At 39.1% G+C, this 18,580-nt stretch overlaps 1 protein-coding gene across 1 annotated transcript in view; it reads right to left on the minus strand.

Moving 5' to 3' along the window:
- The window catches only part of LOC311490053 (xenotropic and polytropic retrovirus receptor 1 homolog), a 39,182-nt gene that overhangs the window by 10,865 nt on the left and 9,737 nt on the right, over positions 1 to 18,580 (minus strand). Inside the window, exons 2-8 of the mRNA XM_084547391.1 lie at positions 10,912 to 10,963; positions 3,625 to 3,726; positions 3,256 to 3,479; positions 2,266 to 2,415; positions 2,035 to 2,118; positions 934 to 1,015; positions 200 to 289 (exon numbers count right to left, since the gene is read on the minus strand). Of these exons, the coding sequence (XP_084403517.1) occupies positions 200 to 289; positions 934 to 1,015; positions 2,035 to 2,118; positions 2,266 to 2,415; positions 3,256 to 3,479; positions 3,625 to 3,726; positions 10,912 to 10,963 (784 nt within the window). The remainder of the gene's footprint in view (positions 1 to 199; positions 290 to 933; positions 1,016 to 2,034; positions 2,119 to 2,265; positions 2,416 to 3,255; positions 3,480 to 3,624; positions 3,727 to 10,911; positions 10,964 to 18,580) is intronic.

Genomic DNA, 18,580 nt, shown 5'->3' on the forward strand with positions numbered 1-18,580 from the left:
AAGAACATGTAAATATTTTAGTGTAGTACATTTACTAGAATGGAAACTGCAATTTAATTAACATCAACATCACTTTAGGTCCAACTATCTGCTCCAGTACAGAGGAATTCCCTTGTCCTTAATTGAATGAACGGAAACTGGACGCCAAATTTAGTATCTAAGCATGTACAGTGTGATGTGTGCTTGTGTGTGTGTTTACCTAACAGGAAGAGGAATTCTATTAACAGGAAGCCTCCTCTGTAGATCCTGACCATAGGCCAAACATTCAAGTCTCTAATCACCACAGCTCCTAATAACAAGAGCAGACAGAGAGACAGTGTGATAGGAGAAAGAGAAGACAGCAGTAAAAAGAAATTAAGTAAATAAAGAGTCATCGTCACCACATGAGTTCATAAAACAAAAACTTTAGACCTTTACGTGGCCATTTTGTTTGGATTTCTTAATTGTATATAACAGTCATTTCTAGTAAGATCTGTATGTATTAGTGAACGGACTTGCAGGTTGCAATTCAATCAATTCAGAAACTTGATGGATACATTAAAGAAATATAAAATATGCTTATTCTAAAAACAAACTATCTTCTGACATTCGAATATTATGGCTCATGATTTTGCCTGCAGCAAACAAGTCTCTTTTTTCACTATGTTTGTTTCTTAATTACATTTAAGACTTTTTAATACTGTCTTAATTCTTATCTTGTGTTCAGTTTTTTTAAGGACAGATGATGAGGTCTGATCTCATGGGTAAAGTGAAGATGCATTAATTCCTCATTTTGACACCATGATTCAATTTTGTCCTGCTGTGACCAACAGAACAAATACTTTAGATATTTTTATAGCATGTGCATTTTGACAGTCACTTTCCAGGAAGTAAAAAACAAATCATCATAAATATCACAGTATGATTAGGTGCTTAGAAATGTGTGTGTGTTACCTGCAATGACCACAGTGACTATTAAGACAAGGAATACTCCACAGTAAAGGCCGACCCTAAAGGTGGTCCAAGCAGGAGCAGGCTGTGGATGGAGAGAAACACCCTTAGATGTGGAGTGTGTGACATGACAAGCAGCAACATTGGAACAGAAATTTAAAGTGGCCACTCAATCAGATATTAATACTCATGTTTTGGATAGAATATACTGAAGAATATATTTGATGCCTTCAGATTGGGTTGTGTTAACTGTGCTCACAAGTAGAGACCATGCGAACACCCCTTTCTTGTATTAGTTGACAACCTTGTAAGTGGAAACTTCAGGAGTGGTCCAAGGTCACAAATTGTGATGTTAATGTTTACAGAAATGGCAAGGTTGTATTATACTCATCAGCCACAACATTAAAACCATCTGCCTAATACAGTTTAGTTTTCCCTTTTGCTCCCACAGAGTTTGGGTGCATCGGAAAATGGACACAGGCCTTCTGAAGGTGTCCTATCGTGTCTAGAACCAGGACGTTGGTGGGGCAGTCTTTGGGTCCCGTGGGTTGAGGGGCGGGGCCTCTGTGGATCAAGCTTGTTCCAGAGCATCTGACAGATACTTCATCAGTTTGGGGTATGGGGAGTTTGGAAGCCAAGTCAACAGGCTGGAATATTTTTCATGTTAATGTAAATTAATGTAAATAAATGTATTATTACTTAATAGAAATTAATTTTATGACTGTGTTATGGCTGATGCTACCATGGCTGAAGACAAGCTTTTTGTGGACACATCTTGTGTTGTAACCAGCTTCAAATAAAAGCAGCAACTGTACCAGTGGGCTAGCTTTAAACACAGGCTCTGAGTACAAACCAGCCTATAACGAATGTGAAACTGCCCCAATAAATAACAATAACAAAATAAAGACATCAGACAGAGAGAGCACTCGCCTTGTAGTAAAATCCCAATGACAAAGGCACGCCATTATATGTTTCTAAATTTAGACAGACTCATAAACAACCACATTAACATTAACCCAGTAAAGGACAACAGATGCACTTTGGCTCCCTCTTTATTAGAAGCCGGTTAAGCAGGAGGTAGTAAATACTGAGTGTGTGACTGACCTGTGCAGCCCCCAGAGGAGGTACCCTCAGTCTCTTCATGGCCCTCTGCCTGTCACCGCCTTCCAACTCTGTTGTGACCAATCCCTGAAAGACACAGGAGATTCTGATGTGTTAATCTAATGCTGGCAGTGATAACCTTGTACAGTCTGTTTTGGTGATACTGTACATCTACAGCCATGTGGACTTTGGGGAATTTGACAGAAATATCTGTAAATGGGTGTGTGTATTTACCTCGGTCTCAGAGATGAGCTGTGTGATCTTTTTGCATGTGTAAAATGGAGCCACTTCAACATGGGCCACCCTCCAGTCGGCGCCCCTTGATGTCTCCAAAATCTTGTCATGCTTCTTCAGGATCTTTCTGAAACCTGTGAAGTTCAGGTTCTGTAGAGACGCGGAGTGGGGGAGACAGAGAGAAAGAAAGGCAGTTGAAAAGACTCTTAAAGCCAGCTGATGAAAGACGTGAAATTGTCGATGAGAAAAATCAGGTAAAAGAAAAAAATAACTAAAGCAGAAGGCAAAACTAGTGTGGATGAGAACATGGTTGGGGAGACTCAGTCAACATGAGGTGTCCATTCTTCAGTCAGAAGTGGAGGTTAGATTTTAACCGTCAGTTTTAACACATTACCAAATGATCAGGGCTACACCTCCTTAGCAAGCAAGGTCAACTGCATTTCTCCTTTAATTGTCAGGAAGGGAGGATATGTGGATAAATCGGGCTAAGACTCCTGTTGTCTGAGTCCAGCTTTTGTTCCTAAGAAAAATATCTGGCTCTTCAGCATGTTCATGTTCAGCATCCACAATGTCCACCATGTAGTCCGTGATCATTCGGTGTGGCAGAACTTTTTGCAGCAGAGTTGCGAATGTGATACAGGATGTAAAGCAGCAAATATGTAAATGTAATGTACACAAGTTCAAGAAACACAGAAGGGGTGACAGAAACTGCAGCATATAATTCGATTAACCTAATAACTTTATGTGTCACTTCTGTCACTCATTATCAATTACTTTGCGGGTTACTTTCTTAATTGACTTGACTTGATTTTGGCTACAAAATAGTGAAACAAACTGTGAAATTTCCCACAGCTGAAGGAGATCAAATGGTTTGTTTCATTCCATCAGCACTGCACACATTACGGTTATTCTGTGTATGATAAATATCCATTTATAGAAATTTCATTCTAGCTGTGAAATTGTGTTGAGGTGGTGTGTGTGAATGTGCACCTGATAGTTCTGCAGCAGTATGAGGCTGAGGTAGAACTCTGAGAAGGCCAGCTGCAGGTCCTTTATATTTCTGTGTTTGCATCGCTCCTGTTGCGACAGGGCAAACACCGTCTTCCTCCTCCTTAGGCCAAGCCCACTGGCTGAGCTCTCCCTCTGGGCGTCCAATGAGGACTGCAGCTCGTTCTGCAGTGTGGCAAATCGCCGCTGAGCCTCAGCCAGTTTTTCTGGAAGGACAAAAAAAAGGGAGATCATTGTTAATGATATAAATCAAAAACAAAACTGTGTCATAGCCATAGCTACATGAGTGATTTCAAACTCTATAGTGTATGACTGTGTGTCGAGACAAGTGGTGTCAGTTGCAGTTATTACCAGAGTAGAAGGTGTTAATTTTGGCCAGCTCTTTTTCACACGTCTGGAAGAACTTCTCCTCAAATTTGGCATAGTACCTCTTGACTGTATCCTCATCTGTGACTGCAACAAAAAAGAGTTGTTAGAACAGTGAGGACTATTACTGAATGAATCACCTTGGCAGATCTGAATGTAGCTGGGGAATGAAACTATAATTAAAATAAATAAATAAATAAAAATCCAGGGAAATGTTGAAGAAACAGTTGGAGAAATTATAAATTGGAAGGGATGAGTGACTTAGTGTGCTATGTGTAAATAAAATTGTTTAATCCCAAAAGCCCTGCCCAGTCCTGTTCCCACCAGTGGAGGGAGCAGTAAGACAGCAGCAGGACTGTTTTCATGGAACGTCCAAAATTCTGCTACACTTGAGTTTACCAACCTTTGTGCTGTGATGCATACCTTTGGTTGAAAAATGGATTAAGGAGCAGGTGAAGTGCAAAGAGAAAATTCTTTTCTAATTCGGGGTAAAGCTTGCCCCAAAAAAGTATATTTAACAGGAACAAAAGACTGAGTAAAAAAGAAAATACTTTAACAGCCACTCCAGTCATCAAAAATATTAACCTATTATCTTAACAGATATCAGGAAGAGACTACAGATTTATTTGTACCAGCAATTAATTTCTATTTCAGTTCTAACCAACAGTGCAAGGGCAAATGTAAGCAGCTATTCAGTGCCTGGGTCAACACATGCACAAAGAATAAACCACTTTAGATTGAACAAATTATTGATAGAAATCATGAACAAGTCAAGTTTATAGGAGCCTTAAAGAAGCAAATGGAACAATAACTATAGTTCTCTACAATAATTGTACCTCTCTCCACCTCCTTTATAGTTATATATGATAAAACTATAATACACTGCCTGGCTAAAAAAAAAACAAAAAAAACAAAACAGCTGCCACATGGCTTAAACTAAGCAAATGGGTATAAGCCTCCTTTAGATAATTACTGCATCGGTGATTATCTTTCAGCTGGGAACAAGCTATTTAACCTCAACTGATGCAATGAGTAGCTTTTCATTTCTTAAACAACCATGTGGAAAGACACATGCCGTGGTCGTGGGAAAGATGTTAGTCTGTTTGAGAAGGGTCAAATCATTGGCATGCATCAAGCAGAGAAAACATCTAAGGAGATTGTAGAAACTACTAAAACTGGGTTAAGAACTGTCCAACGCATTATTAAAAACTGGAAGGATAGTGGAGAACCATCGTCTTCCAGGAAGAAATGTGGCCGGGAAAAAAATCTTGATTGATCGAGATCGGCGATCACTCAAACATTTAGTGAAATCAAATCAAAGAAAAACAACATTATGTGTCCAAAGAATGAGGTCAGCTGACTACCTGAATATACTGAATGACCAGGTTATTCCATCAATGGATTTGTTCTTCCCTGATGGCACGGGCATATTCCAAGATGACAATGCCAGGATTAATGGGGCTCAAATTGTGAAAGAGTGGTTCAGGGAGCATGAGACATCATTTTCACACATGGATTGGCCACCACAGAGTCCAGACCTTAACCCCATTGAGAATCTTTGGGATGTGCTGGAGAAGGCTTTGTGCAGTGGTCAGACTCTTCCATCATCAATATAAGATTGTGGTGAAAAATTAATGCAACACTGGATGGAAATAAATCTGGTGACCTTGCAGAAGCTTACTGAAACAACGCCACAGTGAATGAGTTCTGTAATCAAAGCTAAAGACCTTTGTATATAGTTGTATATTATAGCAGCTAAATCACCTGGAGTAGAACTATTACTGTCACAGACCGTGTTCTGCCACTGTGCTCTTGTTTATCTCTATAACAGTAACTTTGTGAGCACTCTGTATACACACTAAAACATATGTGAATATTATGAATGCTAGCTCTGTCCATTCTTTTTTAGTTTTTATCAATCTCTCATGTAACATGCATCAGCTATATATTGTACTTTTGTCTGCATCATGTTTAGATTCTACATGTATGCTTTATTCAGATGTATTACTCCTACTGCTCTCTTCTCCTCTCTTATCTTTTTTTCAGTCTCTGCTTGATCAGCCTAAAGCAGATGGGTCCCCCAAGCATGAGCTGGGTTCTGCTGAAGGTTTATTTCTGCTAAAAAGAAGTTTTTTCCCGCCACATTTGCCTTAGTGCTTGCTGTGGCTGTTTCAGGCTCTGGGTTCTGAAAGGTGTCTTGAGACAATTTGAAATGTCATTGACACTATATAAATAAAACTGAATTGATTATCTTTAACCAGCTATAATTTTGAATGGTGTAAAAAATACTGCGTTTGTGTTTCATAATTTGTGACACTTGGGGTCACTGTACAAGCCAAACGCAGCATTTTATTCAAACACATACAAAAGAAAAAAGGAACAAAGAAAATGACTGCTGTGTCTCTGCTAACGTGTTGATAAAACTGATTTTACACAATTAATATCAAAGCTAAGCCCTGCAATGGACTAGAGACCTGTCCAGGGTGTACCCCGCCTTTCGCCCGATTACAGCTGGGATAGGCTCCAGCACCATCCGCGACCCTTCACAGGAACAAGCGGTTACAGAAGATGAAAAAAGAATATCAAAGCTAAAGACAGGACAAGATAATAAGGTAACAACTAAATGTCCTCCTTTCTGATTAAAACAAGCTAATAAAAAGCCCATGTTTACTATCCACCCGCATGAATGATTCAGTTAATTGGAAAAATAAAACTTGCAAACTGAAGAAGATCAAGCTCCATCACAACATCTGAACCATACGTCTGAAGTTAATGAGACCTCATCTGGCGTTGAAGAATCATAACCAGGGTTATAATGTGTATATTTCCTTGCATATCAAAAAGCAGGGTAACAAGTTGAATTCCCGTCCCTCCTATTGAGTCAAAGCTTTTATATATATATATATATATACTTTTACCAGAATGCAGTCCTGTAATTTCCATCATTTTTTGATCTCAACTATTTCAGATCTCACGCTGGGCTAGATTCTGGTAAACACAAAACAGTGGACAGAGAACCTGTGTCCGACCACTAACTTGCATCCGCAGTCACGACAGCAAAAAACAACAACAGTCCTGGCAGGTGGTTTTGAGTCAGACTATGCAGACTCAGTGATTCACAGAGTTTCAGACTGGCTGCTTTTAGACAAGACACCAAATTACCTAAATTGGAGTGTCCCAACCACTCCCTCTTTCTCTCTCACCAGTGCACAAACAACCACCACAGTCAGACTACAGTAATCTCCTTATCCCCTTTTGGCCTTATTCTGCTCTTTTCTTGCTGTGTCCCAGCTCATGACATGATGATTATCATCATTATTATCATTATGACATGTCTGTTTTTCCATAATAGGCTATACTTTCCACTGGACAATTGATGTTTTTTTTAACTCCATTGTGTAGCAACACCCTCCTTTACTCTTACACTGCCACACACATTCACACCAACCAGTGCAGTAGCCTGGGCTGTGTATCTTGCTCAAAGGCACTAAATGTAAAAAAAAAAAAAAAGCTAAAGCACAGGAACAGAATTAGACATTATTTAAGCCAGTTCACATATATTCTCTCTTACCTCTATCTACATTTGTGGTGCTCACAGCATTAAGTTTGAATCTCCTCCATGCTTATTGCACTTGTAGTGTTGCACTGATGCCTGGCTATAGCTAAGTATGGCATTATCATAGTCCTCTACTGGACATGAGTCGAGCAAGCATGGAAATGCAGACGACCAGTGCACTTAAACAACCTTTTAGTTCTGTTAAAAAAAGCTTCCTGAACTAAAAGCTCCAGAAGAAACGCAGCTTAAGTTTCTCCCTTCACTCCCTTCAACTATCCCTAGTACTGTAGACAATATACAGTACGGCCAATGAACAGTTTAAAGCAGGGGTGTCAAACTCATTATAGTTTAGGGGCCACATACAATTTGATCTTGAGCAGGCTGGACCAATAACATAGAATAACGACCTATAAGTAACGACAACTCCAGGTTTTTTCCATTTGTTGTAGTCCAAATAAGTAAATTAGGAGAATGTTTTATTTAATAAATGATCCTTCAAAAAAAAAAAAAAAATGAAATTTCTTATGGAAAATAAGTGCAATTCGGGTACATTGCTGTCTGCTGTTTAGTGCTGGATCTCAGTGTTGTGTTCTGTCTACTTCTCTTTCTAAAACAGTTGACAAATTAGGGATAGCAGTTATTTTAATTGAAAAATTGCAGTCTATATAATTTTCGCACTTTGCAAATTCATGCTGCGGGCCAGGTTAGACCCTCTGGTGAGCCACTTTTGGCCTGCGGGCTGTATGTTTGAGACCTGTGGTTAAGAGGGACTGCTTCTGTAGAATACAGTTATAACACAGTGAATACTATTCACAGTGACGTTTGATCAAGTTTTTGACAAGTGGCTGTTGGATGTTTTAAATTTCTAGTCTGCACAGTTCAACACTGAAGCTAGTACATTAAACAGTCACTAGATGCTGGTTATTAAAAATCAGTCTCAACAATCTCAAACTATTAATTTGAGGTCTCAATTATAAATATAAAATACATATATACATATAAAATAAAGACTGACAGAGGGTAATGGAAAGAGAATGAGCAAAAAATATTGTTAGAGAGGCCATGGTAGAAGGTGGAGGGATAAGTAGAATGACAGATGGTTAGTGGGACTGATAATGATTTAAGAATATTAACAATGAGCCTTTGTTTCCATACGTAAGATCTCAAAATACCTCCTGTGAGTCGAAGATTCCAGTGCATCGCAAATCACCCTGTGTCTTTATTTTCACGTATACCCGTTAAAGATCTACTGCATTGTTTGCCAGTAATCTGGATGGATAAAAGCCTGCTAGTGCCAGTTAACTGCAGGAAACTCAATCAAACCAAAGAAATAGTTCAATTTTAAGACAATTACAAACATACATCAGGCTGTGGCTCAGTAGGTAGAGCGGGTTGTCCACGAACCAGAGGGTTAGCGGGTCGATCCCCGGAATGTGTCACATGCCAAAGAGTCCTTGAGCAAGACACTGAACCCCCAGTTGCTCCCAGTGCATGGCACTGGTGTGTGAATGTGTGAGTGCTTGTGTGAGCGAATGGGTAGGTGTGTCTGTGACTGTAAAGCGCTTTGAGTACCAATAGGTAGAAAAGCGCTATATAAGAGCAAGGTCATTTACATGATTAATAATTTTCCAGACTTGAGCCTCTGAGTTGGAGACAAGTCACAGAAACCTTCTTAAAATAAACTGAAAATGAAACAGCATATCAGTCAGTGTGGCTATAAACGCTTGGCTGTATTTATTGATTCCTCAAAAGATGAGAATGGAACGCCCCGTGATTCATGATAGTAGGAAGCAACATGTGACTATTGTTGTGTATAAAACAGACATAGCACCTGAATTGATGGATGTATAAATGACTCATCACCATCGTACATGTATGGAGCTGTTTTTTTCTGACCATCCTAAATATGCTCTTACTGTTAAAATTTGTCTGTGATGTGTATAATTTAATGGATGCAGCATACATGCAGACTGTTCGAAAACATCATGAGGACGCTATGAAATGAGTTTAGTACACGTCACTCACGTGTTGAAGAAAATTACACAGTTGTTAGACAATAAAGTCAGTACAGAGTCTAATTATGTGGAGGCCAAAAAAGTGTAAAGGAAAAGAAGAATTATGCCATGTTTACTTAATCTTGACAAGACCATGAGTGATACTATGTGTGTCTCTTACATAATGGGTTAAATACAGCCCACACCTCAAGATGACTTCCATCACAGGTTATTCAATCCTCAATCAAGAACAAATAACAATAATTAGTAATAGTGGAAAAGTTGGGCCTTTAAATGTCACCTTTCCTTTCATTATGATAAAAATTATTTTGGTGTAAAATCTGAGTTAGGCAATTATCTATTATGCAGTACCGTCATGGGAAATTGGCAGGACTTGCTTGTTTTCAGACATGTCCTGACTTGAGTTTGGATTAACTCTTTAACATGTCATCACAATAACAGATTTAACTTGGATATTAACTAAAAAAATAGTTTGTATTTTCTTTATTACAGTTTATAACACACAGAGAAGCGAGAGACCAAGAAGCTGCCAAAAGACAGATCTGATCTGATGGAGAGATGAATATAGTCCTTCCAACTTCACACTTGTGAATTAATTCTTGATCACCAGATAACAGAGCAAATGAATATTGTGTTGTCCTGAAAATGTGAAACACCTGGCCAATATTATTGCACACATGGTATGAACTGACCCGGCATTTGATTGATTTTTACTAATCTGATTCTCTAGTTTGTCATGGGAAAGTCTGCATGAATTAAAGCTTAACATAGTCTTTTAAACAGTGGTTTAAGATACTTTGTTCACCTGCCGGACCAGCTGGAAACTGCATGATAACTGTTAAATGGGTTAGTGAGTGTGATGATCCTCTCATGGAAACTAATACCACATCCAGCCCAATATATGGCATCTGATCAACAGGCAGCTGGCAGATGTACAAGCTGAGGCAAATACAGTGCAAGCGGTCTGTCAAAGTGGCCACATGAGCTTCACGGAGTCTAACATGTCTGGTAAGAGTTGTTTGGTTTGTTCTGTGAGGTCATGTTTTTGACTGCTTCCTTTAAGTGGTGAGTCTGTTCTGTCAAAATAAGATGAAAGAAAAGATACCAGGAAAAGACATTGTACTTGTCATGTCATTTAGTATTGCTTTAATTGTGTGAGACACAAAAAGGCCTGTCATTACATGATGAAAAAAGACCTCTGATAACCGGGTTTAAGACATTTTAAGACCGAGGCCTTAAATTTTGGTCCTGTGTTTTTGGTAAGCACACAATTATGCAATAATGCAGCATGAGCTAGCCCCATATAAATATAATGGTAGGTAAAGAACTGCACATGCCAATTTTGATGGCAAAGAGGAGTGGTGATATCTCTGCCAGTGCCATTGTTTTCAACTGCAGAATGTTACGGAATGTATTTTCACACTTAAACCATAGAGCAATACATTGAGAACTTCACAAAAAAGACACATACAGACAAATATTGTTTCTATTAATACAGTGAGGGTGAAAGTTATCTGCCCTGCTGCATCCCAAGCAAAAAGTCTAAGCACAACTATGTACCTGCATGTGGCCATAAATTAAGCGATCAAAATACACATTTGAAATACACATCTATTTTAGATTCACACGCCTTCACACTCGTAAAGCGATCAGGCACCTAAAGATGGACCAGATGTGTGTATGCGTGCTTGCGTGGAATACCTTCAATAGACGGGGCCTGGTCCTGAGCAGCATACAGCATTTCTTTGAAAGCCTGCAGACAAAATGAGACAAAAGTTAACATTAAGTAAAGATTTAATCTTCTGGAAAGTTCCATACAGGGTTAAAAATATGAAATGCCAGTATTAGACATGTTATGCAAGCACTTAATTTTTGATTAATCAAGTCTATGAATCTAATCTATCTGAATCTACTTCACAGAGCAGCAGGATATTTAGAAGGCTGGATAATATGTCAAGGTTAAAAGATGTGAGAGCTATTTTTATTTACTATCAGCGTTAAGTACATTATATAACACATATTTCTAGATACCATTGCGTAAATGGTTTGTCACAACAAAGTGCGACACTGAAATTATTGCTTTGTTTAACACTATTGCAGAGGTATCAACTTTAGCATGAGGCAAAAACATATTCTGTCATTCTTCCTGTGATTAGACATAGTTATGTTTGACCGTTACTATTAAACTAAACTATCTCCGTCTTTAAATTCAATCCGTAGAGTCATTAAGAGTTTACATCCACCAAGAGTGTGATGCAAAAAGCACCATACACATTTGTTAGGTCTGTTCGGGGACAGATCCTGTGACTATGAGAAAAATAACTGAACTATAACTAGACAGTACTCTTGTGATAAAAACTCATAGGCGGAGGTTTGACTAGAAGGGAGGAAGTAGTAATCACCACCATCTTGTTCATCGTGTTCACAGTTGGGTGGAGGACTGTGGACAAAAAACTTGAACCTCAAACAAGTTACTACTTTAACAACACAGCATCATGCCATCCCAAAAGTTGAACTGGTAGCCAAAATGTCCCAAAGCAAATTTTTAAGGAGTCTATATTTGCATAAACATAGCAGAAGCTCTGCCTTTCATTACTCTGGATTTATTAGTTCCCTGTAGACAAAGAAGCATAACAAAAAGCAGGTCTGCTTTATGGCAACAGACTTTACATAACTGTACTCAGAGACTTTCATCAGTCAAGCATGCTGTAAACAGACGTTACGGTCTCCACACACAGTTTCTCAACCAACTGATGTTTCAGTGAAACAGTCCACAACATTCTAAGTTTGGTACATATTCAGAACGGCAGAGAAAACAAAGAAACACACAGAATAAGATTTTTGTAATTTATTTTCAAAGGATAGAGTCGAAAAGAACACAATTCTCAGTGTATCAGTTAAGTTACCGTCAATGAGATGGAGCCATTTCCTCACTAAAACAGACTCAATAGGAAAAGCTATTTTTACAGACGAAAACATATCTATAATGAACTTAGACTAACTACTGAAACCACCAACTTTGCACAACGTCGTGCCACTTTTCGCCTTTCACCAACACTGAGGACACAGACATTCTGTTTGAATAAACTTTAAGTGAGCTGTCATCTGACAGAACTGAGTGGGGACTTCGTTTATAATAACTCTAAGCTGGGTGAGCAGAGTAGTTGCAGATTCTGGCAGCAGGAAGGCTAATTACAACATGTAATGTGAATGTGCATGATGTATATCATTCAGAAAGATTGCGATGTCTGCCAAGCTTCGAGGGCTAACCCCAGTAGAATGCTGGGGTGGACTGCCAATATATCCCAGGAGGAACTTAAGCTGTAGAATTTGTTGGGAGTACCTGGACATTAACAAATTTCTGGCAGTAACTGTTAAGATTACAGAAGTCTCGAAAGAAAGTCCTGTGCCAAACCACATAAAATCCCTCCAGCTGTGGTCAAGGATTTTATCTATATTGCCCAGTATTTTTAGATACTACTCATACAACTGAAAAACATCTCCAGAAAATGTCTGAAAGCACTGTACAGTACTGTGGCAAACAATCTCTTAAAAGATGAAGAACACCTCAAAAAAATACCTCAACAAATATAAATTGCACTTTGGAAACGAGACATTTTCTAGTGCAATAGGTATGTTACCCAATTTACCCCTACTGTTTGACAATAGTGGCACGGACATGTTGACCCCGCACCGATGCATCTGTGTAATTTTGCCTTCATCTTGTAATAAAGCAGGTATATAGATACAGCCAGTCAGTCTCCCTCGTGCTGTGTGTTAATAAATCTGTAGTGTATGCTGCAGCTTGTCACTGCTGTGGAGAGGGCAAGAAGACGGCAGTCATTCAGTCTCAGTAAGCGCTAGTAGGACAGCAGGACAGTCGCCCTCTTTCATCTACTCTTGCTCAAAGGGTTGAATAGTAGAGTGGTCAGTCAGTCAGTGTTTCAGAATGCCATCAGGGCACAACATCACAATGGGCTCACTGTGTGCCAGCCTGCCAGCCAGCCAGTCAAAGAGCAGCAGAGCGGGACAAACTTGCTTCTGCGGCAAACAGCAGAGCGGGTCAAGGTCAAACTGTCAAACTTCAGCCCACACAGCCAGCCTGTAGTCACTGTTTCACCAGTGGAGCCTCTACAACAATGTAATCAACAATACTGATCACGAAGAACAAATATGGGGTAAAGTAACAGCAGAGATGAAGAAAGAAATCAATGGCTGCAAGATGACTCCTATCAATTTACATTTAGAGACACAGCATTAACTGAGTTTGTTGAAATGACATAAGGTTTAGTTCTGATGTTCAGTACAAACAGAGTGCAGTAAAAAAAAAAATGATCCAGGCAAGACGTAATCATATATACTGTAGAGCAGGATGGCGTACTAAAACATTGACTGGCTATAAAAAATTAGCTTTATTCCAAGGAAAGAAATCAGGATTAATACAAAACAGTTTGCCATAGTAACCTGAGAGATTAAGGTAGAGGAGACAGAGAGGAGTTTTCCCATCAGCTCCTCAGTCCTGTTTATATTTTTATTCACCACCAAGAAAAAGCAGATTTTCTGACAAATGCAAAAATATGCATTACAAGAGAAGAGACTGAATGTCAAGTCATGCCTACTTTTACACAGCAGTTCGATGTTCATCCCATATTTCCCAACATGCTGTGTGGGAGACCAACGACAAGACTATTAATACCTAGTAACACCACATTGTTTTTTATGTGACACATAAAGTCACTCAGACAAACTGAACCATGTTCTTCCAAATGTCCGGACATTTACCAACTGTGTCTAACATCCCTCAACTCTATCAGCTGGTCAAACTTCAAACAAAAGTCTGGGCATGCATTTTCACTCAGTCAAAAGATGTTGTATTCAAACAAGGGACAAAAATGTGCATCCGTTTGATGTTTGGAAAAGTAAGAAGTGCCCTTTGCCTTTGAGAGGTGAGTCTCTGCTGACACAGTCTAAAATTGCTCTAATTTTCACAGCTACCGTAGTTAGCAGTTACCTAATGCTGGCAGACAAACATTAACAGACGTCAACAATGATGCTGGATCTTTTGTTTTATCAGCAGAAATTAAATTAAACCAAAAACCAAGGAAACATAATGAAAAACTGAATGCAATAACAGTCTATGCTAACGATCATTGAAATTTAATATTAAATAATAACTATGAAAGTTTAAACTGCTTGAACTGAAGTGTGGAAAAACAAAGGGTTGAGGTTAGGAGGCAACTTAGCACATTAGCATGTTTTCGTCATATTTCTCTTCAAAACAATATGGTTACAACGTTAAAAGTGGTGAGGTCAGTGGAGATATCACACTACCCTGTAGAAAACATGGTTTTCTGTAAACATCAGATGAGGATGTAATAGCAACCTCCAGGCACTCAGACAAATCTCACAATAGTAGTCCAAAGACTGATGCTGCTGTCTCATTGTTTTGAGGCTGGAATAAAAATAAAAACTGGATCTTCTATGTTGAGGTGCTTGCATATAGTAGCTGTAATACTGTGGGTGGCCATTTCTTTTTAGCAAGCATTAAACATGTGGGGTCTCAGCTTAAAGAGATGATTGTGGATGTACATAAAAATTGCAATGCAACAACACATTCCACGCAAATTGGAGTATTTACATCATGGATTTCGGTGATTAAATTTCAATTCAATTTTATTCATATATTGCAGTCAATAGAAATCTAAATTGTGTGAAGATGCTTTACAGAACACAGAGTCTTAAAAACCCCAGAGCAAGCACTAAGGAGACAGAAAAAACAGCATGAAAAAACTCCTTTTTATCTGGAAGAAACCTTGAGCAGGGGGATCCAACTGCTTGAGGCCAACCAAACAGAGACAGAAATTGAGGCAGACGAGATGTTGCAGCTCTAGGCAGTAGCATAAAAACCTATAGATACAGAACTTTAACTAATGTTTATTGAGTTTATTGAGAAAACCTTTATTAGTCCCGCAATGGGGAAATTGCAATAGTGGGGGGAGGAAAAGGGGAAGAAAAACAGACAAGAGAAAAATGAAGGTCTCAGTGACTTTGATTATGTCATGACATTTATTAAAATCATCATCTGTAAACTGAGGCTGTTTGAGAGAAAGGGACCCTTTCCAGCATTACTATGTTGTTCCTATGGTGTTACATTGGCTCCAATGTCTAAACCAGGCACAGATAGACAGCACATTCTTTTAATATGACAATAACTTCAGGTGACAGAGTGCTCTTTTCGCCAATCTGATGTCGTGCTATCATCAAAAACAAACACTCGCAGACACACATTTAGATGATCGCCACAAAACGACATGCTTTCCCACACTTTTCCTGAGGTCTTTAACGTGTGTGTTGTCAGTAGGCTGGCTCAGCATGTGCTAAGGCGCAAGTTTCCAAAACAAAACACACGCAGCTCAACAGGAAGGAGGGCAGCTCCGCTTATCCTCACAGATTACCCTACTTCTGTCCTTTTCCCCTTCACTCTCTCCTTCTCCACGTCTCTCACTCCTTCCCTCTCTGCTCTTGGCCTCTTGCTGGTCTCAGTTAAGGGCATATCATCTCTTCTCTCTCACACACACCCCAATGCACACATAGGCTCACCACAGGCAGACTGCTGGACCACAACAGCTGACCATAAATCTACACACCTGCCTGTGTATGAGAGGGCGGTTTTTGCCATCCTCTTTATTTATTAGATCTTTGTAATGTTTTTCTCGATCGTCTTCTCCTATAATTGTTCGGCCTATTCTTCTTTTCTCACTTCCCTTGTCCTTTTATTTACAACTGATTCTATCAACCCAACCAACTTTTTCTCTGCCCACTCTCCCGCTCAGTCTTCTTTGCTTAATCTCCTTCATACATTCCTTTACTGCTCTCTCAGCCTCTCTTTTTCCAAACCCCCACTCATGAGGAGGCAAACACTTCATATCTTGACACCAAACTGTCAAAAGGATTATATGAGTCATAACTGGATTATGCTCAGATCTCTAGGTTGTTCCTCATTTTTCTGGTATTGGTGGCTTTCCCAGCTCAGATACAAAATGCTTTGTGAAAGCCGTACAACAGCGATATGAAGGGAGCTGTGTTTTTAAATGTCAAGCTTTCAAGGGCTATATAGCAGAAAGCAACGGGTAGCCCCAAAAATGCAACCAAGTGAGAGTTTTGAAAATGTATTTATGGAATTACAGTGATGTCACACTTCGTGACGCACAAATGACGCAAGCTAAAAGCTAAACCAGCAGCTTCACTCAGCATTAACATCTGACTGAGCAATATTTTTAACTATATGGGAATTCAAATGTTTTCTCATGTGGAAAATATGACTCAAAAAATATACTATTACTGTCAGAAAGCATGAATCAACTTATTGTAGGTATCACTGATCATTAGTCTATGTATCACAGTATGGATGATGAAAATGTTTTCATTTATCAAATATGTGTTTAGGCTTACAACTATATTATCATTATTATTTTTATCTCAATGAATGGTCCAGTTAAACTCTCCACAACATTCACAATCACAACATCTTCATCTTTCAGCTAGTTATTGTTTTGTTTGAGGCGACTCCATGGTAGGCAACATAGTCATGAGGCCTACTTCTTTCCATTTGTGTGTGTGTTTGTGTTTTCCCAGTGCTTATGTGTTCTATGACAGTGATCCCTCTGTCCCCAGACCAAATATGTGTCAGCTATTAAGAATGGCTTCACACTCTTCCTAAAAGTCAAAGGTGTTAAATGCAGAGGATGCCTTTACCATTCCCAGATCTGAGAGCTGAGCTCTGTGCCGTAAATCTGCTTTACTGCAAACTGGACGCCACTTGTGATCTTTTGGTTGAGGTCAAGTATCAGTTTTACTTTGTCCCAATCGTTTTCAATGGGATTATTTCCTGTGTTGTGATATGTACGGGTGCAGTGATATTTAATTAAAACCGTTCAGTAGGGAGTGTTTGGTTTGACTATAGTCTGTTAAGAAAACACTTATTATCAGTAGGGATTTCCCGATAAGGTTTTTTTTGCCCCCGATTTTTAGGACAACTTTGACAACAGGAACATTTCTGTGTCTTGCTCCTACTATGGTCAAGCTATGAGTCTCTAAACAATGTGTATAGGCAAATGGATATTCACTGGGAGCTTGGCAGGGTGTACGAAGGGAATGACTAAGTGCTGAAAACAGAGACAAAATAAGGGGAAGGAAACCATGTCTTATTAACTCAAATGTGACCTCTGCATGTGATGTATGCATGTGTGTCAGTTTGCAGGAGGAGTATGTGATCCTCTAATACCAGTCAGGTGATAGCCAATGCCACCGCCACTCACACCCTGTCTTTTTACTTCCATCTGACCTTTTTACCCAGTTCTTCTCTTTCTCAGTCGTTCTATGTGAAGCTTTTTGTTAATCTTCATATATTTCTCTTTGGTCCTAGAAAAGGGTTCCATTAGAATTATATGTATGGCGATTATAAGGAGAAAGTCTTTAGAAATGCCACATTCTTTGCTCTTCCCTCTTTTAATTTCTTTCAAGTTTCAACAGTTATTCTCAACTATCATCTATGAATCTAATTACAAGATAAGATACAATGAGATAAAACAATCATTTAATTTATCCCAGAAACCACTCTGTCTACACTGACCTTTGTGTTTCTCTTCACATCTTTCTATATTCCCCTCTCCTGCTATTCTTCTCTATCTTTGCAACTCTTCCTCCTCTACCAATATTGTGTCCTGTCCTCATCAGATCAGAAGACCAGCAGAGTCAGCAGCTGTCGTCCATAACTATATTTTGCCAACAACTAATTTAAAACACACAAACCGAGGATATACAGACTCTGTCCAAACGCAGCCAAACACAACCACAGGCCATGCCTTGCCCAAACCTAGAGAAACAGCTGGTGGATATGCTTTGTGGCTCTGACTATGCAACAACCAGGGGTTTGCCAACTGATGTAACAAAATCAAAAGCCAATGCCAGGTGAGAATAATGGAGGCCAAGCATGCTTGTTAGGGATACTTGCCACAACCCTAGTTCACTGTAAATTATCTATCTCTATCAAGTGTTGAAGGTCATCCAGTAGCACCAGGGTTCACAGAACTGGCTGAGATTACTACTAGGGTGTGACATAATTTGATCCATTTTAATACTGCCGCTAATACAAAGCTTTTCTAGCAGGACTAATATGCTTTCTGATATGTTGCTTTGAGAAATTCAGCAGCCCAAAAAACTGGGAAGCTGTGTATGAATAAAAACAGATTGTAATGTTCAAATCATTGAAACCCTATATATAATTGAAAATTGTACATATCTAACATATCAAATTTTGAGTTGTTTGCAGACACTTGACACTTGCGGGAAAGTGAAAAATCTGTTGATT

This window comes from Chelon labrosus (assembly GCF_963514085.1).
Source record: "Chelon labrosus genome assembly, chromosome: 6".
Lineage (NCBI taxonomy): Eukaryota > Metazoa > Chordata > Actinopteri > Mugiliformes > Mugilidae > Chelon > Chelon labrosus.